Below are 25,074 nucleotides of genomic sequence, written 5' to 3' on the forward strand. Positions count from 1 at the left end.
GGGCCGCTCCCGAACCACCCACGGAACCACAAGGGATACCAATCGAATCAACCAGCGATAATAACCAGAGTCGACGACCTCGCCCTCGTCTCCCCGACCCCGCGATGTATGCAGGAAACATCTCTGATTGGCCAACCTGGAGAATCTCGATAGAGAACAAATTGCTAGTAGACGGAGCTGCCATCGGTACCCCACAAGAGCAATTCCTCTATACATTTTCCCGCCTAGAGAAAATGGCCGCCAAGAACACCGGAACGTTTGTGAAGACACAACGAAGCGAAGGCAACCCGTATATGCTTCTGGAATATCTTGAGAGGATGTATGGAGACCCTAACGCTCGATCACGAGCAGCTCGGCGTCTACATCAGCTTAAACAGAAGCCCGACCAGCCTTTTTCACGATTCCTTCCCCAGTTAGAAAGAGAGCTCGCAGATGCTGGTGCAACCGAATGGCACGACGAAGCAAAACGACAACTCTTACTAAACGCTCTTAACGAAGATATGACGAATTCGCTTATGAATCGTGGTGTTCCCTATGATTTTATAGGTCTTATCACACGGCTCCACGAAATCGACACTGATAGCGAGACACTGAATATCGCATTAGGCAGACGCCAGTTATCCACTCGCCAGCGAATCCAAAGAGATCAATCAACCATAGCCACAGAGGATAGGATGGACTGGACTCCAACAGTAAACACGAACACCACACAGACGAATTCGTCCCGATTCGTGAACGAAAAGGGACAGGTTCGTAAAGAGGATCAACATCTCGTGGGAAAACGTGCAAAATGGGTCGAGAAAGAAGAACTCCAACGTCGCCGTACAGAAAAGAGATGTCTACGATGTGGTCGAGATAACTGTTGGCAAAGTATATGCCCTTTACTGCCCGCACGGAATCCGAACCAAGTAGTGGTACGGAATGCAGTAGTCGAAGAACCAAGATCGAGCCACCCCCGAAGAAGGGAGTATTCGCCAGCGATCGAAGAAGATGAAGCGGAGAATGATTCGGGAAAAGATTAGCTCCTGCACTAAACCGCGAGCAGGAGCAGAAGGGGGTTGAGAAGCTGCTAAAGAAAGAGGCGTCATTCTATGTCGATGCTAGAGTTAATGGAATTCAATTCGCGAAGACTTTAGTAGACAACGGAAGCGATAGCTATGCATCTATCAGCGGACACCTAGCGCAATCTCTTAACCTTCCGCGTATCCCGATTCCACCGCGAATCCTGAACGGAGTCATCAAGAATCAAGGACGGATCACTCAGGCCACATACTTCGATCTTGATGTTAATGGACTACAACAGCAGAAAGTCTTTGCCTACATCATTCCAAGACAGTCAGACGAAATGATACTTGGGACGCCTTGGTTAAAAGATGTCGACGGAGTTTACGCTGCGAAACGAGGGTATTTAGATATCCATTCGAGAAATGGAGAGCGCATTCGTTGTTGGAACCGTATCGACCCGTCAATCGGTCCAATAAAAGTAAAGAGATTGAAAGTACAGCAATCATCTGCGGGAGAAATCAAAGAACTATTCGATAGCGTTTCGTCGCCGGACCACCTCCGAATAGCCAAAGTGACTATGGACGATATCGACAAGGCGCTGCAACCTAAGAAATTCACCGATCCGAGAGCTAAACTTCCCCCACAATATCTCCCTTGGTTAGATGTTTTTAGCCAGGAGAAAGCAGACAAGCTTCCGAGCCATCGCCCAGGGATCGATCATAAGATACCCTTGACACGCGATGGAAATGGTAACGAATCGACACCACCTCATGGGCCATTATATGGAATGAATAGAGAAGAGCTATTAGTTCTACGAAAAACTCTTACCGATCTACTGGGAAAAGGATTCATACGAGTCAGCAAATCGCCAGCAGCTTCACCGGTGTTATTAGTACGAAAACCTGGTGGAGGCATCCGATTCTGTGTCGATTATAGAGGGTTAAACTCCATAACCATCAAGGACCGTTACCCCCTACCTCTGATTCAAGAAACACTACGAAACATGTCGAAGGCTCGCTGGTTTACCAAACTCGATATCATAGCGGCTTTCCATAAGATCAGAATGCAGGAAGGCGAAGAATGGAAGACAGCGTTTCGAACACGATACGGGCTCTATGAGTGGCTAGTTACACCTTTTGGCCTGACTGGCGCTCCCGCAACCTTCCAACGGTATATCAATGAAGTTCTACGCGAATTTCTCGACGAGTTTGTGTCAGCATATGTGGACGATATCATTATTTACTCCGACGGATCGATCACGGATCATAGACGAAAAGTACGCGAGGTGCTCCAGAAGCTAAGAGATGCTGGACTTCAATGCGATATCGAGAAATCTGAATTTGAACAGAGCTCTGTGAAATACCTAGGGTTCATCATACGAGCTGGAGAAGGTCTATGTGTAGACCCGAAGAAAGTTGAAGCCATTAAGCTATGGGAAGCACCTACTAATATCCGAGAAGTACGTGGTTTTGTTGGATTCGCTAACTTCTACCGGACGTTTATACCACGATTCGCAGATGTCTCTGCACCATTGGTGCAGTTGACAAAGAAAGATACGATATTTAAATGGGACAAGGAGAAACAAGAATCATTCGAGACCCTAAAGGACCTCTTTATCTCTGCACCAATATTGGCTCATTTCCGAGAAGACACCGAAACAATAGTGGAAACAGACGCATCTGGATGGGCGACAGGAGCAGTCTTATCACAAAGACAAGAAGATGGGACACTAAGACCATGCGCCTATCTCTCGCGTAAGTTCTCACCTGCAGAGACCAATTATATGATACACGATAAGGAATTACTCGCTATCATCCATGCGCTACGGGAATGGAAGCCAGAGCTGAAGATGGTCCCGCGATTCGTGGTCTTAACGGACCACAAAAATCTACGATACTTTCATAAGGCGCAGGATCTAAGCGAACGACAAATGAGATGGGCAGACATCCTGGCCGAATTCGACTTTGAGCTACGATATCGACCCGGGAAACAGGCGATCCAACCAGATGCTCTATCCCGGCGAGGACAAGACGAACCTAAAGGAATCTCTGATGAGAGGCTCACGAATCGTTTCCGGAAACTCTTCGAATCAGTAACAATCCGTAACAATAGCACTGAACCAAGTCCACCTTTAGACTTTGATATACCAGTGGCGATGTTTGAAGAAGCAGAAACGCAGGAAGCATGGAATAACGCGCGGAAGGAAGATCAAATATACCAGCAGTTCGCACTCGCACTTGAAAAGGGAGACCGACGAATCCCTGCCGAATCGAACCTGAAAATAAGCCTATCCGAGTGTGACTTAGATGAACGAAATCTTCTACGCTTTAGGAAAAGGACATGGATTCCAGACAACGAACCACTACGCACAACCTTGATCCAGAAGGTCCATGATTCCTACACGACTGGACATCCAGGACGGGACGCAACCTATACGATACTGGCCCGTAGATTCTTTTGGCCAGGAATGACGAACGATGTACGGAGATTCTTAAGGAATTGCACCATTTGCGGACGAAACACGATTTGGAGAGATTCGAAGCAAGGCCTACTTAAACCGTTACCGATTCCACAACGAATCTGGGCCGAACTATCCATGGATTTCATCACAGAACTTCCACCCACTGGGAAAGAAAGAGCGACGAATTGTCTAGTAATTACTGATCGGCTATCTAAAGGAGTGATCCTAATAGATATGCATAGTATTACTGCGGAAAGCGTCGCAGATGTCTTTATGAAGCATATTTATATGCATCATGGTTTACCGATAGCGATCACTAGTGACCGCGGCCCACAGTTCGTAGGGGGGTTCTGGCGAATCGTGTGCGAAAAGCTAAAGATTCGACGCCGATTATCTACCGCATTCCACCCCCAAACTGATGGAGCTACGGAACGCGCAAATCAAGAAGTCGAACGAATTCTACGCGCCTTTACTACGTACGCACAGGACGACTGGGCAAGTTTACTACCTATCGTAGCCATGGCGATCAATAACCGAGACGCAACCTCTACTGGACTATCTCCATTCTTCTTCACACACGGATACCATGTCGATCCAGTCGAAGTGATAGAAGTCCAAGCAGAGAAAGGACCAGAGATCGCAGCGGAAACGTTCACGAACCGGCTACAAGACGCCACCGATTGGGCAAATGCAGCGATGGCTATCGCCCAAGAACGCCAACAGGAACAAGCGAATCGTTCAAGACGAGCCGCTCCAGTCTATAATATCAACGATAAAGTATGGCTAAACCTACGGAATGTACGCACGATACGGCCTTCAAAGAAACTAGACTGGCTTCACGCCAAATACACAGTTCTAGAAGTGCCATCCTCTCATACAGTGAAGCTGGATGTGCCAAGCGGCATACATCCTGTCTTCCATGTTGAGTTAATAAGACCCGCGGCAACGGACCCGTTACCGTCACAAATCGTGGACGATTCGCAACCGCCTCCGCTGTTAGTCGAAGGAGATCTGGAATACGAAATTGAAGAGATCCTACAAGCAAGGACGCGAAAAATTGGACGTGGATCGCGGAGGGAAGCATTAGTGAAATGGCGAGGATACGCAGAACTGACATGGGAACCTATCGACGCAATGGAAAACTGCACAGCTCTCGACACCTTTGAACTACGATACGGACCAATTACGACTTCGAATGGACCCCGGAAAACAGGAGAATAGGAGGGGGGTATTGTAACAGGTTGAATCCTGGTGAACTATCACGTGGTTGTACCACGTGACCCACCAACCGCATACCTCACGATTCCACCCCGAATTGTTCACGTTCTTCAAGGATTTTGTAAACAGCATGTGCCTAGCTAGTTCTGAATTTAAGATTAGCTTTAGCCCTTCACAGGGAACACGTGTTTAGTGTGCTGATAAGACACAGACATCCCCTTTTGAAGAGAGAGAGAGAGTCATCAGCCTGAGGGGATACATGGCCAAAAATCTTGTAAATTTCTCTTATAAAGGCCCAATTTAAGTCTTCACCACATGATTTGCATATACTTTGAATCCATATACGGAGATAAACATATTACTTATTTAGGTAACTATTTGATCTTTGATTTTTGATTTTTTGTCTCACTTAATGAAGAGGCAGTTATAAGACTACTAGTAACAGTACGCTGTATATAACTAACGAGACGACTCTAGATTAGTGGAATATGCAAACAAACATACATAGTCTAGAACGTCTAGAAGCTTGGAATGTACTTCTAAGTCAGCCTTCCAAAAGTGGCTAAGCGCTAACCCCGTTTCTCCACATTTGCCGTTATCGTATTGAAACTCCACCACTTCTTTCCAACATTTACCATCTGTCATCTACGATACTGCTGGTAATGGAGGTATGGTTTTTTCTTGCCCAGTACTCACCATATCTACTTACTAATCTCTAGTCTTGAATTCAAGAATGGAATCCGATGATGTGGCCGCATTCGAACATATCTCCCCGCCGGAACAAATTACCTCTCCTGAATCAATGAAAGATGACATTCAGCTCAAGCCTTATGTATCCAGAGAGACACTACCAAAAGGTATCATGGACTCTGTGCTCAACTTCCTTTCAACCTCTAGCAACGAATCGATTCTTGGTGTTTTGGCTCTGTCAGCTATAGTGACCTACATTGTCCTGGGAAGAGTTGGACTGCTATTGATCGGTATAGCACTGGGTGTGGTACTTCATGCATCATGGGAGGGTCCATCTCATATCACAGGGCCTGATGGATTGCAAATACCTAAGAAACGGGGAGAGCTAGCTCTTGAAGTTTCTAAGAGGTTATTGGAGTGGCGCAAACAGCCCGGCGAAGATGCAGGAACAATTATAATTGAATCAGACGACATGTCGACCTCTGATCTTGAATACACATCATTTCGACCAGCGATCGCTTATGCGCTAAAGTCCCTCACTGATGCAGTCCTCAAGGATTATGTGAAGTAAGTCACCTCCTCTCGGTCCTTTTACAGACCTTAAGTACTAACCGGAGCAAAGATATTGGTACGAACCAATCCTTCCAAACGAATCGACATTCCCAGACTCTTGTCGAAGAACCTTGACCCACTTCGTGACAACTATATCGTCCCATCTGTCGCGCAAACGAACAGAGGACACTTTCTTACAATTCCTCACAAATTCCTCCTCCATCATCATTGTTTTCTTGAATGAACTCGCTGCAGCATTCGCTACTCCAAAGTCTTCGGCACTAGATGCGAAGACAGTCGTTGACCAATATCTCGAGAACGCCCCAGAAAGCAGTCTGGCTAACGTGTTGTCAGAAGAACAGCAGCGGAAAAAGTTCAAGATGATTGCAGAGGATATCCTCTCAAGCTTCCTCGATTCAAAGACATACAGTTGCCCCCCTGTCAGGCAATTTCTTCGAGAAATATTTTCTGGGATAGTACTCGAGTCAACCGTGAAAAGTCTCTCTCGGCCCGAATTTATTAATGAGTGGATTATTTATCTATTACAAGACGGCGAGTCTGAGCTTATGCATGCGATCGATGCGGGCGTCGAAGGTGCACGAAATCAGAGCATCAAAAAAGTGTCCGAGGATGCAAAGGGTGCAGTCTTTAAAGAACCCCTAACACCAGTCGACGTAAGCCAAGACCAGCAAATAGACAAGGCAACACAGGAAGCGATTCAAGAATCGAAGCGTTTGAGTGCGTTGATTGCATCCCAGAATATCCAGGGCACAGTCCCTGAACCACCTGCTCAGAACCAGGGCCAGGAATTACCTTCTACGGATGCCGATGAACCCATCGGCTTGGTAACTGATTCTATCAATCCTGAACAACAAGCGAGTATTCTGCCTTTGACAGATGCTTCATCCTCAACTTCCCTGAAAACCTCAATGTCTATTTCCAGCAAAGAAGTTCCTGCCATCATCCTTCACGGGGCCCGTATCACAGTCGATGATGATGCCGCAGGTAATGAAATGGGTGTAATTAAATCACGGCCCACATCGGACTATCTACTACAGGTTGAACCAACATCTACTCGCTCTACAGGATGGATGGTATTCCGGAAATACTCAGACTTCCAATCTCTGCATGAAACATTGGCGACAGTGTCGCGATTAAACCAGGTTAGGGATTTCTCTGAGCAGTTTCCTGTCCTACCTGTCTGGAAGGGCAAGACCAGACACAATCTGTGCCGGGAGTTAGAGCGATATATGCAGGAAGCCATGAAGCATGAACCTCTCGCCGAAACTGACCGCATGCGACGATTTTTAGAAAAGGATAGTGGACCTGCTGAAAGCCCTGCAAAACCTGTCTTCTCTTTCCCAAGTCAGAGTGCTTTTGAGAACATGGGTAAGGGTGTGCTGGGTGCCTTGACTAATGCTCCCAAGGGTGTTGCTGGTGGCAGCAGAGCGGTATTTGACGGCGTGACTGGGGTCTTTGGCGGCTCTGCTCAAAACAGGAAGCGAACTAATACCTCTGACCAACAGTCTCAGTACCGGAAAAGTACATCGAAATCCGATGACGACATTATTGCTCTTCCCACCGACAAACAATTGGGCCGAGTTGACTCTTCACTATCGGATCTCAAGCTGGAAAACTCCTCTACTTCCCTGGTGAAAAGTGAAAGTGGAGAATCTTCTATATTGGTATCTTCACCAATTGGCTCCTCGGAGTTCTCAGGAGAGGAAAATCACAAACAGTCTTCAATCAGCGAAATCAACGACGGCAGTCATCTGGCTGCCAAGGAGCGAGATTCATGGGCCTCAGGTTCAATGCTTGGGACATCCGAAGACAGAACATCCATTGAATCTGGCAGTCGTGCAGGAGATGCAGGCATAGAAGATACCGCCTCATCATTGGCACAACTTACCAGTGAACCAGAGCCCAGTGTTCTTGAGAGCGTCCCCAACAATGCAGTTAGAAAACAGAATCCTATCACTATAGACGAGACCCAGATGGCAGTGGAACTGATCTTTGCCGTCATAAACGAGCTCTATACATTATCATCTGCATGGAACATCCGTCGAACCTTGTTGACTGCGGCCAAATCCTACATTCTACGTCCAGGAAGTCCAACCCTTGAAACAATCCGAACCTTGCTCCAAGAATCCATGATTGAAAGCCATACATCAGACGACGCACTCGCTGAATATCTGAGGAAACTCCGGGAGAACGCTCTTCCAACGGAGGCAGAATTGAAAGCATGGCCTTCGCCGCCTAATGAGGAAGAGAAGGAGCAACTACGAGAAAAAGCTCGACGGCTGTTCGTCCAGAGAGGTATACCTCAAGCACTGACAAGTGTTATGGGCGCAGTAGCCAGTCGGGAAGCCCTGGAGAAGATCTTTGATAGTCTACAGGTGGAGACTGTTGCCCGGGGATTTGTCTTCTCCCTTCTCATTCAAGGACTGCGCGTGCTGACACTGTAATGATGTATAAAGAATTTTAATCATATTACCATGCTAGAATATTGTAACCAACCTTGAAATCAACCTTGAGATTGAATCTTCGTACATAATATGCAGGCATCTATTTGTTTTTTTTTAAATAGTAGAGCTGAGAGTCCTTTTGAACTATATATATTCCGCTCTGACGTCACCACGTGACCTAGCGTGTCTTGCGCGCAGCCAACTTCCAAGAGTTACCTCAGCTTCAGCTCACCTTCCACCTGGACAAGAACTCACCTGGGCGTCCATAACATCGCCATGACATCCCGAAAACGCTCCTCAGATCAAGGCCAAGAAGGCGGAGCTCGCGATCAGACAAAGAGAAGTAAAGTTAGCTCCAACAACGACTCAACATTCAAAGTTGATTCCAATGGAGACCGGTACTGGGAACTTTCTAAGATGCGTCGCGTGACCGTCTCTGAATTCCGGGGCAAGGCTATGGTTAGTGTGCGGGAGTACTATGAGAAGGATGGCAAGGAACTTCCTGGGAAGAAGGTAGGTCATGCACTTTGTAGATTCAAGCTTCAAGGTTGAAGCTTGACTCAAGTTGGGAATCAATTATTGACGGCTCTTTCTATCTTACAGGGTATCTCCATGCCATTGGATCAGTTTTCTGCTCTGGTCAAACTCCTTCCTGAGCTTGAGACTGCGCTGCAAGACCAGTTTAGCGAGTCGTTACCGCGACCTGCGTATGGAGCTAAGGCTGAGTCTAAAAATGACGAAGATCAGGACAGGTCCGGCGATGCTAGCCCCTCCAAGCAGAATATCGAGGCTACGAGCGATGAAGATGAGGATGAGGCTTGATACCTTTAAGTGTTCAAGTGGATTGTTTACACTGCATCTTCAACTACTTTGAATTGAATCGTATCTCTAAGAATTCAACAGATCTCCGGGCTGACAGGTACAAGACGCCCAAGTGCGTAGTATTCAAAGGCTACCCTTGGATTCTCTAGAGGCCTACTTGTATCCCAATTGATCAAAATCTTCAAGTTGATAGTGGTATACTACTAAATAAGGTTCCCCGCCCCATTTTTGTGCTACGTCATTTGGGGTCCAAATCGTAAAATACCTGAGCTGAGTGGAACTGGGAAAGTAGTACGTTTTTTGTTGATTACTGAGCTTCGTCGTAACCTTCCAAGGTGGTGTGAATTATGTTGGTCTATCCATTAACTACGTCCCGCAGGACTCTACAAGGAATTCGGAGAGAGATAGATAAAATGTTCGTTTTCGACCGGTCGTACTAGGCGAAGAAGTGGGAAGGGGGAAAATCGGATGGGAATTGAACTGTGGGAAAGACGACGTGGGAAAAACGACGTGACGGACGGTTTTGAGCGAAAGCAATGCACGGACGAGAGAAGGGCGATTGAAAATTGATATGCTCGACGGTCGTTTCGAAAGGAATCCGAGCTGCTGACCAGGATAAATGCGAACCAATAAGAAGAAATCGAACCAGAATGCATCTCCAGTCGAATGAAGAAGAAAATCAAAAGTCAAGTAAGGGATGTAGCCAAGTTCAAGGTCCAGTCGAAATCAGGGTCATTGGCCCAGGGGAAAGTTAGTTGCGCACTTTAGCGCATCGATCTACCGTGAGTGATGTCCGTGTGAATAGATCGACGAGGAATTTGATCTACTCAGCAGTATCAAGCTCATCGTGAGCAGCGGTGGGAACGGGGTCCAGTACTGTATACATAAAGATTAATTGAGATTCCATGCTGGGGGAGGGCAGGATATCCACCTTTCCTATCTTCCTCGTTTTCACCGTTGGGAGCGGTCTCACGGTCATCGTCGCGGCGCTCGCGATCATCATCTCGACGTTCCTCCTTGGTATCACGATCACGGTCCTCGGGGGTACGAGAGCGATCGCGAGAGCGTTCACGACGATCATCACGATCACGATCGCGACGGTCATAGTCGCGGTCGCGATCTCGGCGGTCGCCGTCACGATCTTCACGACGGTCACTGCCACGTTCGTAACGGTCTTCACGACGGGGAGAGTATTCGCGGCGGCGGGGCGAGGTAGAACGACCGCGGCGAGGCGAACGATCGCGGCGACGATCGCGGGTACGATCAGGCTCACGGCCAGAGTCGAATCGCCAAGAAGCGGAAGGAGGGGTACGTGCCCACTAGAGAGGGTGTTAGAAGGATTCAAGCCGCATTCAGCAACAAAGCATACCTCGATCTTCAGGATGTCATCGCGACCGAGATGCTTGTTGTGCATCTCGTGGTAAGCATCGTCAGAGTCACGACGGCTTTCGTATTCAACGAAGGCGAACCTAGAGGGCTGATTAGAGGGTGATGGATACTTGATATCAGATAGGAATAACTCACAGGCGACTTGACTGGGTACGAGGGGCGGGGATATCGCAACGAACGAGGCGACCATAGCTAGATTTGATATCAGCAAGATTGTGATAGAAGGGATACGTCAAAAAGTGCATGAAAAATGACCAAACTTCATCTGATTAAGTGAGCTGAGCTTGCGAAAGCTTGACACAAGACTATAGCAGGGAATTGTAGCTTTTACCCAATGAAATGAAATGAGGGGATGGGTAGGTATCGTCGTGGGAAGGAAGGAAAGGCGGGGAGAGAAAGACCTGAAAGTGAAACTCAGCATCGTATCACATACCGTTCAAATTCATAAGCTAGGTCACGGGCACGAGTACCATGACCGAAGCCAGTAACATAGAGAGTGGTTCCCGACCGAGACATGGCGCGATGACAGTAACGATTAAGAAGAGAGAATGATGAGGAGGAAGAAGCGAGAAGAAAGGGAAGAAATGTAAGGTTGGGTGAGGTGTACGGTTGAGCATAAACACCAAATGCGCAAATGATGAAAGCGAACAACGACGTAATCGGTGAGAAGACAGTGGATAGAAAATCGAGGAAATTTAAATTTAGTATTTAACTACAAATTAAACTCATTAATAATAGAGAAATCTGAAATGATAATGAGATATCCTGAACTAGTAAATATACTCCAACTTTAGAAGCTACACCTCAGTATAAGCTATGAGGCATTATCGGGAGGTACCGTAATAATCGGCAAGTCGGGAATATGTACGGAGTACTTCAAACTCCAACATCCCCATCTCCACTCTTGAAACCCACCTCTCCTTGGAACGATTGTCTTCTCCTTTTAATAGGAGTGCTTCAAGCCTTGTCTATTTTATTTGGTGCAGTTCTTCAATTTCAACCCCTGAAGTTTCTCTCGCAACTTGGGATTCATATACCCTTTCTTGCTGCTGAAAGGTTGAACCTCAAAGCAATTACCGCGGATCTCTGATATTAGCATGGATCGGTGAACGTCTCCAAGAAAACAACAGCGAATTTTATGGCTCGACTCAACCGATCTTGACCCCTTGTCCTTTCTTACATACTTTTTTACCCTTCGGACCCTCAATCCCCGAGCTACGACCAATCGCGCCGCGACTCAACAGCGACTATCGAATGGGAGAAGCGCAGTAGCGTATTGCTCTCGCATTTTTCTTTATTCTCCGTTCCTAATCGGCGCATTTGTTCGAGATGAGTCTCAATAACCCAGACGCATCTCAGAAGGACGGTCTCGACGGTTTATTTCCAGTCAAGGTTAGTAGGGTCCAGCCGGGGAATAAATAACTGGGGCTAATGTTCATTCTAGGAATCGAATCCCAATCCACCTTCCGTATGGCGACAAACGAAAAACAGATTGGCCGAACCAGTGGTTGCTGCATTTATGGCCGGCGGAGTCGCAGGCGCAGTTTCCAGAACAATTGTGTCGCCTCTTGAGCGACTGAAGATCTTGCTCCAGATCCAAAGTGTTGGAAGAGAAGAATACAGGCTATCGATTTGGAAAGGTCTTGTGAAAATGGGTCGAGAAGAAGGCTGGCGAGGCTTCATGCGCGGAAATGGTACGAATTGTATTCGCATCATTCCATACTCAGCAGTACAGTTTGGAAGTTACAGCTTCTACAAGAAGGTAAGCTACGAATTCACCGAACTTAAGATTTGGCACTCACAATTCCAGTTCGTCGAGTCTCCTGAAGGCGAGATGTCTTCCGTGCGCCGCCTTCTATGCGGAGGTGCTGCAGGTATCACTTCAGTAACTCTCACCTACCCTCTTGATATCGTTCGTACTCGGCTTTCCATCCAGTCAGCCTCGTTTGCAGATCTTGGCCCGCGAGACCCCAACCAGAAGCTTCCCGGCATGTGGACCACCATGGTGTCAATATACAAGAACGAAGGTGGCATACTTGGTCTTTATCGCGGCATCGTCCCTACGGTAGCGGGTGTAGCACCCTATGTGAGTTTTCCTCTCTTTTTGTTTGAGGTGATCCACTAACGTTACTAGGTTGGGTTGAATTTCATGACATACGAAGCCATGCGAGAGTATTTGACTGCAGATGGAGAGAAGAACCCTACTGCGACTCGGAAGCTCCTTGCAGGTGCTGTATCTGGAGCAGTGGCTCAAACCTGCACATATCCTTTGTAAATGTCTTCTCCACGGATACAATTGGTTCAATGCTAATCAGCTCTAGTGACGTGTTACGACGACGCTTTCAGATCAACACCATGTCAGGCATGGGATATCAATACAAATCCGTCTGGGATGCAGTAAGAGTCATCATGGCCGAAGAAGGCGCGCGAGGACTATTCAAGGGAATTGGACCTAATCTGCTCAAGGTCGCCCCCAGTATGGCCAGCAGCTGGCTCAGCTTTGAATTGACGCGGGATTTTTTTGTCAGTCTAAGCGATAGAGATTAGTTAAACATACCTAGAACTTCTCCTGAGGCTTTTCAGTGTATATACCTTAAAGAATAGAACATCTTCAAATATGGCGATCTAGAGCGATATCTAACTACGTCGGACTAATCGGGTTAGTACACCTGCAAGTGTCGATGGATCCACGTGACTCTAGATCCGAATGCCGTGCTTATATAAGTGGCAAATCTGAAGAAATTGAGTAATCATGTGATATTACTACCAGATCAGGCCTAGCGTAGGGCTCAACCCACACACACCCGCGCAGCCGAACGTCCAAGACCAAAAACCTCCTGCAGTTTCCATACGGGTGCGACAGCTAGCTAACTCCCCAGGTAATTCATATCAGCAGCCATGGGTATGTACCACCATTATTCCAGCATGAACAGCACTATCTCAATCTCATCACAATCGACAATCGACCCGTCACCCTCTCTCGCTTTCTCAGGGCTGATCATGTTCAATTTTTTTAGGTATCGACTTGGACCGTCACCATGTGCGCAACAGCCACCGCAAGGCTGCTAAGAGCGACAACGTTTACCTCCAGGTTCTCGTGAAGCTCTACCGCTTCCTGGCTCGTATGTCTTCCCACCCGAATCCCAAATTCCGCATATTTTTGAAGGACGCCATACCAGAGGAAAAAGGAACGAAAGTGGCTGACTGGTGGATTCTTCTATAGGCCGCACCGAGTCCAACTTCAACAAGGCTGTTCTCCGCCGTCTGTTCATGTCGCGCATCAACCGCCCCCCGGTTTCCCTTTCCCGCGTCGCCTCCAACATCAGCGAGGCCCAGAAGGGCAAGACCGTTGTTGTTATCGGTACCATCACCGATGACAACCGTCTCTTGACCGTCCCCAAGCTGTCCATCGCTGCCCTGCGCTTCACCGCTACCGCCCGTGCCCGTATCGAGAAGGCCGGTGGTGAGGTCCTGACCCTCGACCAGCTCGCTCTCCGTGCTCCTACCGGTGCCAACACCTTGCTCCTCCGTGGCCCCAAGAACGCCCGTGAGGCTGTTAAGCACTTCGGCTTCGGTCCCCACTCTCACAAGGTACATTTTGCCCTGATTTTCGTTCAAAATCCCCCGCTAATCATATTTTCACTCTACAGAAGCCCTACGTCGCCAGCAAGGGCCGCAAGTTCGAGCGTGCCCGTGGTCGCAGACGCTCAAAGGGATTCAAGGTTTGATGTGCTTAACGTTAAGCTGATCAAATGGTCTACTCGATTATTGTTTAGACTAGGGGATTTTTGTTGGGGAATAATGGCATTTGGTGGATTGTGTGGGCGTTTTGATATCCAATCGCACTACCACTGGGTGTCCAGATGTCTCTTCAAGTCTGACCGGAGAACCAAAGTCGATGTACCTAAATGGCAATTTGTCTTTGGTTTGGGCTTGGATATTCTAAATTAACGATTGGGGGGCGCAAAAGAAAAATTTCATCCGGTTTAGTCCTCCTTCTTCTCACGATCTACAAAATGTGCCAAAAAATACTTGAAGGAATTTTCGTTTTGTTTAAACAACTGTAGACGTTCATATTCATTTTCGTACACTGTCTATTTACTTATGGGCAAGCTGGTATGGAGGAATTTCCGTCCACCTTGACCATCATGATAGTCACCCGCGCCGTGACCATTTCCCCGAATCAGATATTTATAAATGGTCAGTCCCTCTAGACCAACAGGACCACGTGAGTGGATCTTGTTAGTGCTAATGCCAACCTCTGTTCCAAACCCGTATCGCATTCCATCGGCAAATCTGGATGACGCATTCCAGTACACTCCTGCGCTATCGATACTACCCATAAACATTGTTGCCAGCTCTCTTGTCTCAGTCAAGATGATATCTGTGTGTCCAGAAGAGTGGGCGTTAATATGAGCGATACCAGCTTCGATTGAGGGGACGGTCTTGACGGCCAAGATTAAATCCAAGAACTCCGTATTGTAGTCCTCCTCAGTAGCCAGTTGGACTTTCGCCGTAGGGAGCGCTTTTGCCAGTGTAGCTTTCGACGCCTCGTCACAACGGAGAGAAACTCCCTTGTCCAGGAGAGCCTTGGCAATCGCAGGGAAGACAGACCCCAAGACATCTTCCTGGACCAGCAAAGTCTCCAAGGAATTACATGCGGCTGGGTAGTTGGTTTTCGAATCCACAATCACTTTGACGGCCGTTTCGACATTTGCGTCGGAGTGAATGTAGGCCGAACAGAGACCGTCGGCATGTCCGAGTACTGGAATTTTTGTGTGGTCCTTCACGAAGCGAACTAGTTCGTTAGATCCTCGGGGAATAACGAGGTCAATAAGTGTGTCTTGCTCTAGTAGAGATGAGACCGCATCGCGGGTTATGACTAGTTGAATTGACGATTCGGGCACCTGGGAAGTAGCAATGGCTGCCGAGACGACATTCGCGATGGCCACGAAAGACTCCGTAGATTCCTTTCCACCTGTTGACTCTAGATAAGTATATATCTAATATAGCCCGAGTTGACTGATATACCTTTCAGAATGGCTGCATTGCCTGACTTGATAGCCAGAGCGGCGATGTTGGCGATCACTTCTGGGCGGGCCTCGAAGATGATAAGGAGGACACCGATGGGACAACTGACTCTTTCAAGCTCAAGTCCTTCGTCCAAGAGTGTTCGGAGTGTGACCTGGCCCACTTTGCTCGCGATTTAGTATTTAGCTTATACTTTAATTGTATGCCGTACTGATTGAAACTTACCAGGGTCATCCAGGTCCCGTACATTCAAGATTCCCTCCAGCATATCATCATACTTGCCAGGCTTAGATAGATCCAGTCTTTTCAGAATACTGGGATTCAAATTGCCACTCTTGGTATCACGAGTAGCAGCCTCGACATCCTTTGCATTGGCGGCTAAGATAGCGGCTCGGTTCTTATCCAGCGCTGCATGTAGTGCGGTCAATGCTTCATTGCGGGCGGAATTGGATAGAGTTGCGAGGCGGCGAGAGGCTAGTGATGCGCTTCGAGCGACATCGACAGCTGATGATTCAGTCAATGACATTGTGAAGTCTGAGGGTTGATTGTTAAAAAATGAGTCAGTGTAGAGCACAACGTTTTTTTCTAGAGCGGGCGGTGGGGTTCTCCGCCTCCGAGTTCCGCTCCCCGACTTCCTCATAACACACACTCCTACATCACAAGTCTATTCACATCGTTCCTTTCTTCTTTCTTCTTTCTTCTTTCTCCAATCCTTCCACATTCTACCTACACACCCACCACTGGAGCGAATTCCCTTATCCATTTCCTCCTTTGCTGATCAACAGATCATCCCTATACTCTGCTGCTATGACCATAATATCGGATCTTATCTCGTTATGTGCAGCACTCCATCGTCCTGAAGAACTCTCAGTCGAAGGTTACCACCGTCAAACACGCGACCATATCGCATCGCTTCAATCTTCAACATGGTCTCAGGCGATTCGCTCTGTTGTCTTGGAGGAAGGTCTCTTAGATGTTAGTGGGGCTGATTTGTCTATTGACTTGAGAGCTGTGAAACTGACCAATTTGTTCGTTATTTTGCTCAGAATTTCGATCCCTCCACAGACTCGGCCATCTATTTGATCATTCTTTACCTAAAAATTGAGACCATCTCTAAATCGACGCGACAACTGCCCGTGGATTTAGCTCCCTCTGGCGAGCTATGGTTGAGAGCTTCACACTTCTTTGCGACTTTTGATCCTATACAGGTCCGGTATCTTGGAAACGAATGGCGGCAGCTTATTGGGCTAATTGCACAATCCGCTCAAGCTAATTCAAAGGTGAGAAGGGTATCGTTCAAGCCAATGCCGGTCCATATGACTAACTGTCTTTCCCTAGCCTCTGTTGGCCGCTCAAATCATCCGCGATGCGTTGCTGCGACTTGATCCTTCATCCGCGGTCGTCTCATCAACTCACCTCCTTTTGGTTCGGCTCTGTCTACAGGCTCAGGCATATACGTGTGCTCTGCCGGTGCTAGACAAGCATATTACCCAGATACCACTCTTGACTGCAACTGCTCCTCCTACCTCCTCTATTTTCCATGCAAAGGACAAGTCCAGTCTTGCATTCATCAACGAGGCTACCGGACTATCGGCGAAGATGAAAATTAGGGATAACATGCAGTACTTCTTGTACGGTGGAATGGTATTCATGGCACTTAAGCAGTGGCAGAAAGCATCATACTTTCTGGGGAATGCGTTTTCGATAAAAACTCACGGCACTATGAGCAAGATCCAGGTTGAGGCATACAAGAAATGGATTTTGGTAAGCTTGCTCGAAAGTGGTAGTGTAAGTACTAGCTGGAACTGTAACGGCATTGTTGATTCATTCTCTAATATTTATTTACAGCGGCGTGAACCCCCGGTATCAATCACTTCCCAACATCTTGAAAATTTGCAGTTCCATGCGAAGCCTTATATAGACTTCGCCCAAGCTTTCATCAGTAGTGACTACAAAAAGGTGGAAGCTCAGGTGCAAGCTAGCCAAGATTTATGGACCGCGGTAAAATTTTATTCACACCTGGAGTACTTTTGAACCAATACTGATTGTGCTTATAGGATTATAATATGGGCCTCATCAATCAGGTTCTTGTCGCTTTCAAAAAATATTCCCTGATCAAGATCAACAAAACGTTTGCTGCCTTGACAGTTTCAGAGATCTCAGAACAGTTGTCGTGGCTGCCAGATGATCCCAAAGGTGCCGAATCAAGTATTGCATCTCTCATAATGTCAGGTGCGCTGAACGCGGTGTTAGTACACCGTCCTATGGCAGACACAATGGTACGCTTCATAAATGAGACCACATCTCCCCGACTCTCTCATGAGATTGAGACGCAAGATCGCTTCAAGGGCGAGAGCCAGTCTCTGGAAGCACTCATGAGAGGTCTCACAGAAATCAATCACTCCCTTGGACTGAGTGATGCATATGTTGATGGCCTCGAAACAAGCCAACATATGGAAGAAGACAGAGCTATGACGACGATGACAAATATTGGAACCGACATAGAGGAAGACCTAATGGTTGACTTCTCATAATAGCAAATTCATATCACTTTAGATCCGTTAACCATAATAATTGATTAGCGATGAATGTTGTCTGAAATGAAGCTTATCGGGCCTACTTAGCTAGAAGATTATACAAGTGGTCTTTATGATATCCTATCAAACGTCTCTAAGATGAGAATCTCATACAACTGTTGGATAGACAGTTCTCAATACACATCACGTCTGATAACTTATCCCATGTAGTCTTTCACGGTTTTCCTCGACTGAACTCAACCTCAACCTCAGAACCACCTATAACTTCGAACGCATGATGTCGTCGACGAGGCCATCGCCGCATGGGTCTCTACGACCTGCCCCGGGGATCTCTAAATGCAGAGATTTTCCTACTTTCCTTTTCTTTCTTTCTTTCTTCTTCAGCTCGTGCAAGGGGCGTTGATAAGCCTTAATCTGGTTGTATCTATGCTAATTTCCTCCGTTAACATATCCGGTAGGGAATTAATCAGTGAAGAGCATTCTGAGATTCCTTCGTGACTGAAAACTATCAGTCACCTTATCATCTGACTTGGCCAGGTAATTTTTGATGACCAAAATTGTGATTCTATCACTCTCATACTTTTTTTCATTGCCTGATAGCCCTTGCTGGCTGCGGGTAGAGAAGAGAGGTTGTGACGCCACGCAAATTTTTGATACGGAACAATATTGTTCAATGAAGATCTATGAGCTGGAATGAATGTCTAAAAATTGAATCTCTAGGCTGAATGATAAAAAGCGGCCTATAGCCTAGCAAAGCGTATGTGTTGTGTTTTCTATTTGCTCAGTACATTTGAAGCAATGGCCGACTCTTGGTCAGTGTTTGTTGAACGCCAATCATACAAAAAAAAAGTCCTATCATTGAAGAATAATAAAGCAAGCCCCAGAAAAAACTCCTAGGATGCAAAAAGAATGCATCATCAGCCAGTGGTGATAATCAAGGCAAAAAGAGAGAGCCCAAAAAAAGTGCCTCGAAGAAGTGATAGTACAAGATCACGGGTAGAGGAGGGAATTTGTATCCCATGCACACCCTGATGAAAAGGGAAAATGGAGGTTGAATTCCAATGCCATATTTGTTTAGAAAGGAGAGTCGTGAAAAGTCGTCATAGGGGAGAACAAAAGCAAGCTCGAGTCAGAGGTTCAGCAAATTAGTAAACCGTCTCTTTTTCACCCACTTGATGGAGCTCATAGTTCGGCATCTCATCAAACCAATCGCTATCAGGGTTGTATCTATATGCCTTGAATTCAACACCGTAAGGCTTGGGTTCCAACATGTAAAGCATTCCCATGGGGACGTCCAAGTTGGCAACCTCGTCACGCTTCAAGCCACGGAAGTAAGCAAGTAGGACTCGAGCAGTAGATCGGTGGGTGGCCAGTAGAACGTGGTCAGTGGTGCGCTCCACTTCGACAATGACGGTTCGAAGACGATTGATGATGTCCAGATAACCCTCACCTCCGGGACCAGGGTACCTGTAGTAGAGCTTATCCTTCTTGCGATGGGCATATTCCTCGGGATATTGTCGTTGTATCTCCTTGTAGGTCATACCTTCCATCTTTCCAGAGTGGAGTTCGTCCAGCATGCGCATCTGCTTGACGTCGTAATCTTCTTCGTTGAAGTTCTCAACCGTCTGGATAGCCCGCTGCATCATGGAAGACCACACGCAGAAGTTGCGCGGGCGGTCACGGGGGATGTATGATGGGTTGGGTGGAGTACTGTCACCAGGGCGCGGTGGGAAGTGCTTCATCATGTCCTTTTGCTGCTGGTATGCTTCCCATTGCCTTCGTTGGTGGTCGATGAAGCGAGTCAGGGCCTTGGCATACCGTTTGCCATTCTCGCTGAGATTGGAATCTCCACCGATACGACCAGCCTGGTCATCTATGCTCTCACCGTGTCGGGTGATCCAAATCTGACGAGGAGACAAATTGAAGTTAAGTAAATAGTACACGACTTGCGAAGAAAGGAAACCATGGGTTTGGTGGGAGACCATCTTGCGACCGACATCGATCATTTGGATATAAGCCACGCCATGCTTCTCTTCGTACTCGCCAAGCGGAACGTAAGACTTTTCGTAGAGAGCAACTCGCTTCTTGAAATCTTCGAGCGCCCCTGCGGGGTCTTGGCCCCTGTAGTCAGGGCCAGATAGCTTGAGACGCATGTTTGCCTCAAGTAAATCATTGTCCACACATCGACTCTCCAGGAACAGGATGCCAAGCTCAGGGCCAACACGCTTTCGAATGTGATCAACAATGGCCTTGCGACGCTCCATAGTACTGTTAGTGGCATCTAGAATACCGACAGCACCGCCTTCCTCCATGATGTACTCAAGTAGCTCGTCCAAAGTATCAAGAGCCACTTGCTCTCGGAGTTTGACAGCGCGTTGGTTCTGGGGATCGAAGAAATTGGCGGACTGATCCATCGGCTCATAGGAGGCTTCCTTCGCGATGCCTTCGTCTTGAATAGCCGACTGCTCATTAGTGCTCCCATTCTGTGGAACCGAGGATTCTTCACCATTAATAAGAATCTTAGCCGGAATCACTGGAGGTGGAAGCTTGGTCTCATCTTCTGGCGGCGACTCGGGCTGCTTCATGGTCCCAACACTAACGCTCAGTCGGCGTACGGAATCGACGAGGTCTCTGTGGAAGTTTTTCGGACTCTTATCCTGACCAAAAGCGGCCGACGAGGGTGATCTTCCTGCAGCGACACGGCGACGTTCACCGACGTTGAATATTTCAGTGTCATGTTGAAGCCAGTTCAGGTAACGAGCCAACTTCTTTGTGATATAACTTTTGCCACGGGCTGGCAGACCAACCATGACTATGACCAACTTGGCTCCGACATCTCGCTGGGCGATTCTGCCATCTGGGGAGACCTTGGATTTGGTCAGGCCGGGAATATCAAGCGTCGTCGCCCGAACTCGGTTTGGTGTGCCAGATTGGTTACTAGCAGATCTATCCAAAGAGACAAGTTAGTTTAAGGTTTCTAACTTAGTCGAAATGCATGGTATAGTCAGCCGCATTTGGGCGCAAGATCTGAGGCAGTCTGGACTATGGAGATGAGGGGCTAAACATGAACCGAGGCAACATTTTAGATCGACTCATGCCCTCATAGGTCATTCAAGATCTTGGCTCCCGAAGATTAAGAGCTCGACGACTAAGAAATAGACGACTTACATCTGTGGAGACGGGGGTGCGGTAGAAATCGGAGTGTCTGTCAGTGCGGTTCCGACACCGCCCTTGGGCGCCTGCGACGTTTTGTGGGCATCGGAATGCAGGTCATTCCCTAGCGCTCTCCCGACCACGGTTTTCGGATGTGCCAGAGTTCCTTCTTTCCCCGAGCCGAGATTAGATCCATTTGAGGTGATATTGGCTTGATATATACTCTTCTGATCCCCTGTGGCAGGATCGGGTAAGCTGGCGGACGTCAAGATTGCCGACCGCGCGATACTGGAATGCTGCGCCATCTCCGGAGGGGTTGAGACCTTTCCGGAGAAGCAGTTGACCAAGATGGATTCAACCGAGATGGAATGGGGGTTCCTTATGGGATACTCGAGTACAAGACGCTTTGAGAGAAGTCCTTGACGGAGAGAAGTGGGATGAAAAGATTTGGGAGGCGGAAATGATGACTCAACCTAGCAGCGTGGATCAACGTCACCTTTCAATTGGAAGATAATTATATCAACGACGACACTGATCAGACCACTGTGGCATCACTCAAAACCCAGATATCTATTAATCTCTTGTCAGAAGATTTTGAGCTTTGGCTTATTGGAAGCTCCAGAGCTATAGTATGAGATGTTGTATGGTGGAGAATGATCGAAGGATAGAGCCAATAGCTTGTCAAATTCAACGAAATTCTTCACCGGTACGAAGTACAGGTTTAACGAGTTGAATCTTGTGCAGAGGCTGAAATATGGTCGATCTTGCTATTACTATATACAAAATTACTAACTAGGGAGGTAGTTCTAGGGAAGGTCCCGCGAGGCTATGATACATCCATTATCTCCATCTTCATAGAATGCTTGGCTCGAGAAATCCTAGCCGGAATCAAAAGGGTGGAGTAAGCTTGCATTGTTTAACAGGGTTCCACCAAGGTAATCGACAGATCTGATGATCCACCACATAAGAATAAGGTAATGGCGTCTGATGATGGACTCGTCGACAGATTCTGATCCTGACGTATCCGGCTGGACAGGACGCCTTGTGCAACATTGAACAGACCAACCGCTCGGTCTAGTTCTTCCCTGTCCGCGGAGCATACTCGGCATTCTTGGCCACGGGCCTCAGCACAGAGTGGCCAACTATAGGCTTCCGCTGGCCCACGGTGATCCTCCGCTGGCCCCGCGAGATGATGCGTGTCCATCGGTGTGTTCTTGGCACTTGGCTGTAACGCAGGGGGCGTGACACATATTGCAGAATTCCAGGAAATACTGCGTAGTCCAGTATTAGGATGCCGTATTCTGTGCAAGGCAAAGACCGATACTGTAGCAGTCGGCGGTTAAAATTACTTGAACGTCAACACTCAGGGCAAAGATGATTCAAGATTCAAGGACTGTGAAATGGTACCAAAGGGTCGATGGGCTGCATCATTTGGTCGTGGTCAGCATAGCCGACTAGGCACGGTGCATTCTAATATTATATCGACTGTCCCTGGCTGGACCAAGGGATAATAATGATGATACTGATAGAATCAAGGGCTTACCTCAGATATGATGTCTTAGCAGTTCGGCTCTTTAAACGATGGTTACATGTCACGTGGGCTCAAGCACCCTAATTTTGACGGAGATGATATCACCTTTCTAGAGTTACTGATTTACCGGTATTATTGCATGAGATGTCTCGTTTTTATCATGTGAGACGTCTTCAACTCGTTTTCTCAACATAATATCAAGTATGAGTGGTTCATTAGTCAGAACTAAGCACTCCATAATTATGTCAAGCATATTTGCCTAAAAATCAACATCAAATAAGTCGTTAGACATGTCCTGGCTTGCTCTTATAGCCTCGGCTTTCTCTGCCACACCCTGGTGGGCACCACTGACAGCCAATCGATCAGCAGCTTCATTTCCTGGATCGCTGCTATGACCCTTGATCCATTGGAACAGAGTCTTCACTTTCAATTCATTGCGCTCCTCGATCTTCACCAGGATTGATTCGACTAAATCACGATTCTCAACCGGTTTTCCCTCTTTTGTCTTCCAATCGTTTCGACGCCAGTTAACAAACCAATTCGTCACGCAGTCAATTGAATATCGACTGTCGGTAAATATGGTTACATCTCGATGGCGTGGTGTAATGTCAATGGCCCGAAGTATAGCTGTTAGCTCTGCTCGCTGGTTGGTTTGACGATTTCCTCTTAAGGGCTCCGAAACATTCCTGTTAGGACAATCGTGAGTCAGTAAAAACTAGTAATCTCGTAAGCTCCAAACTTTGAGCGAACACACCTCGCATCTTTCGGCCCAAAATATACACCAACACCAGCTGATGCCATAGGGGTTCCATTCCGTAATGAGCTCCCATCCGTGTATATGCGTAGCATGCCTGGAATTCCTGTTGACTGTGTCTTTGTAGCTGCCTTCTGAGAGGGTGATTTATAGACTACATTCCCCGTCGACGGGTCTAGCAGCACATTGGGGTCAAATCCATCCTCTGCACCTGGTGGAAGAGGTCCATCTCCTGGCGCAAACTCAACCCCATCTGCATCTTTGGGGTTCTCGCTTGTGATGCCACCAGGTCCTGTAGGTTTCTTTACTGGGTGATCTGAGATGCCGAAACCGACAGCTGCTCGTCCGATCTTGACAAACTCTTCCGCCTCTCCTCGTGTTGAAAATTTTCGATACACTGGTCGTGTAAAACCTTGGATCTGCTCCTGCGCCTTTGACCAGTCTGTGTAAACACCGGGGACCCGGCCTCGTTGGATACCGTAGAATCTCGTGTTTGCAGAATCCAGCGCAGAGGAACTAGTAGATGGAGTCACGCCGTCCAAGAATGCTTTGGCTTCCTCAAAGCTCAGGAATGATTGAACTACCGTACCGCGTTGGTTAGTACTGAGAAAAAATCAAGACCTTAGCGGGTCTGAGCAAACGAAAATCTCACATATAGCTCCCTTGAACCCAGTTATTTGCTTGAGACAGTCGGGCCAACAGTCATAGATACCCGGCTTGGATCCTTTCTTGACAGCGTAGTATTTTGTGGTCGCGTTTCTCTTGCGCTTTGCACCGGCGGTCGGGCCAGGCGGAGCTTTCCGCACAGGTGCCGGGCTAGGTGAGGGAGTGTTCTTGTCCATCGGATATTGGTGAAGAACAGACAAAGAGATTGATCTTGTAACGTTGGAGGTCACGAGGAACGGTGGAAATGATTTGTTGCTGGTGTTCTGTTGTAGGTTTGATTGTTGTAATGTCAGTCGCGATGTCAGTCGCGTAGTGAGTCGCGGAATAAATTGCGGCCGACAGCAGCTCATAGACAAACACAATGACCCCGATGTCTGCGCGTATACTAAGGTTGAAGTTAAAGAGCGTTAATCATGACAATGGAGTAAAGAGAGGGGGCGTTGGGCGTTCCGCTTGGGATGTCCAGAATAATATCTTCCTTTCCTCTTCCTTTCCTCTTTCTTTCCTCTTTCTTTCACCTCAAATGATTTTTATTAATCTCACATTGTCGACAAGACCTTGGAATGTGAATACTTCCGATTACACAAATTCTAGCATTAATTTACAACCTTGAATCACCAGTGGAAGTCTCTAGGGATCTTTCAATCCGTGGGCTCATATTATGAGGTATTGCCTAGTGCTCTGTAATTGTTTTATTCTGTTCTAGGTGCTCTCATGCATTCAATTCTAAAGAGGGCTTCATGCCATCCTCAATATCGCCCTCAGCCTGCCTTCTTCAATACGACCAGTGTCTCGAATCA

The 25,074-nt window shown here is 47.4% G+C and overlaps 8 protein-coding genes across 8 annotated transcripts; 4 read left to right on the plus strand and 4 right to left on the minus strand.

Moving 5' to 3' along the window:
• Positions 1–5,417: 5,417 nt before the first annotated feature.
• N7495_008860 (uncharacterized protein) lies at positions 5,418–8,391 on the plus strand (the record flags this gene model as incomplete). Its single annotated transcript, XM_057211511.1, has 2 exons — positions 5,418–5,941; positions 5,997–8,391. 2 exons carry the CDS (start codon positions 5,418–5,420, stop codon positions 8,389–8,391), a joined length of 2,919 nt encoding a protein of 972 aa, XP_057061054.1.
• Positions 8,392–8,667: 276 nt separating this feature from the next.
• N7495_008861 (transcriptional coactivator p15/PC4 family protein) lies at positions 8,668–9,213 on the plus strand (the record flags this gene model as incomplete). The annotated part of the gene is made up of 2 exons (XM_057211512.1): positions 8,668–8,904; positions 8,995–9,213. The coding sequence occupies 2 exons, from the start codon at positions 8,668–8,670 to the stop codon at positions 9,211–9,213; spliced, it is 456 nt and encodes a 151-aa protein (XP_057061055.1).
• An 823-nt stretch (positions 9,214–10,036) lies between these two features.
• Positions 10,037–11,118, minus strand: N7495_008862 (RNA-binding protein; the record flags this gene model as incomplete). The annotated part of the gene is made up of 5 exons (XM_057211513.1): positions 10,037–10,089; positions 10,145–10,532; positions 10,583–10,682; positions 10,738–10,794; positions 11,036–11,118. The coding sequence occupies 5 exons, from the start codon at positions 11,116–11,118 to the stop codon at positions 10,037–10,039; spliced, it is 681 nt and encodes a 226-aa protein (XP_057061056.1).
• An 813-nt stretch (positions 11,119–11,931) lies between these two features.
• Positions 11,932–14,330, plus strand: N7495_008863 (uncharacterized protein; the record flags this gene model as incomplete). The annotated part of the gene is made up of 8 exons (XM_057211514.1): positions 11,932–11,994; positions 12,047–12,364; positions 12,413–12,688; positions 12,737–12,873; positions 12,924–13,078; positions 13,620–13,724; positions 13,826–14,193; positions 14,253–14,330. 8 exons carry the CDS (start codon positions 11,932–11,934, stop codon positions 14,328–14,330), a joined length of 1,500 nt encoding a protein of 499 aa, XP_057061057.1.
• Positions 14,331–14,696: 366 nt separating this feature from the next.
• N7495_008864 (glutamate-5-semialdehyde dehydrogenase) lies at positions 14,697–16,159 on the minus strand (the record flags this gene model as incomplete). Its single annotated transcript, XM_057211515.1, has 3 exons — positions 14,697–15,580; positions 15,634–15,795; positions 15,859–16,159. The coding sequence occupies 3 exons, from the start codon at positions 16,157–16,159 to the stop codon at positions 14,697–14,699; spliced, it is 1,347 nt and encodes a 448-aa protein (XP_057061058.1).
• Positions 16,160–16,440: 281 nt separating this feature from the next.
• N7495_008865 (putative COP9 subunit 3) lies at positions 16,441–18,167 on the plus strand (the record flags this gene model as incomplete). Its single annotated transcript, XM_057211516.1, has 5 exons — positions 16,441–16,608; positions 16,680–16,913; positions 16,972–17,421; positions 17,482–17,634; positions 17,691–18,167. The coding sequence occupies 5 exons, from the start codon at positions 16,441–16,443 to the stop codon at positions 18,165–18,167; spliced, it is 1,482 nt and encodes a 493-aa protein (XP_057061059.1).
• A 1,148-nt stretch (positions 18,168–19,315) lies between these two features.
• On the minus strand, positions 19,316–21,628 carry N7495_008866 (6-phosphofructo-2-kinase PFK26; the record flags this gene model as incomplete). Its single annotated transcript, XM_057211517.1, has 2 exons — positions 19,316–21,116; positions 21,339–21,628. 2 exons carry the CDS (start codon positions 21,626–21,628, stop codon positions 19,316–19,318), a joined length of 2,091 nt encoding a protein of 696 aa, XP_057061060.1.
• A 1,485-nt stretch (positions 21,629–23,113) lies between these two features.
• On the minus strand, positions 23,114–24,624 carry N7495_008867 (RNA-DNA hybrid ribonuclease; the record flags this gene model as incomplete). The annotated part of the gene is made up of 3 exons (XM_057211518.1): positions 23,114–23,540; positions 23,609–24,188; positions 24,261–24,624. The coding sequence occupies 3 exons, from the start codon at positions 24,622–24,624 to the stop codon at positions 23,114–23,116; spliced, it is 1,371 nt and encodes a 456-aa protein (XP_057061061.1).
• Between the last annotated feature and the right edge of the window lie 450 nt (positions 24,625–25,074).

Source organism: Penicillium taxi (assembly GCF_028828555.1).
Source record: "Penicillium taxi strain IBT 34144 chromosome Unknown utg000005l_segment0_segment0, whole genome shotgun sequence".
Classification (NCBI taxonomy): Eukaryota; Fungi; Ascomycota; class Eurotiomycetes; order Eurotiales; family Aspergillaceae; genus Penicillium; species Penicillium taxi.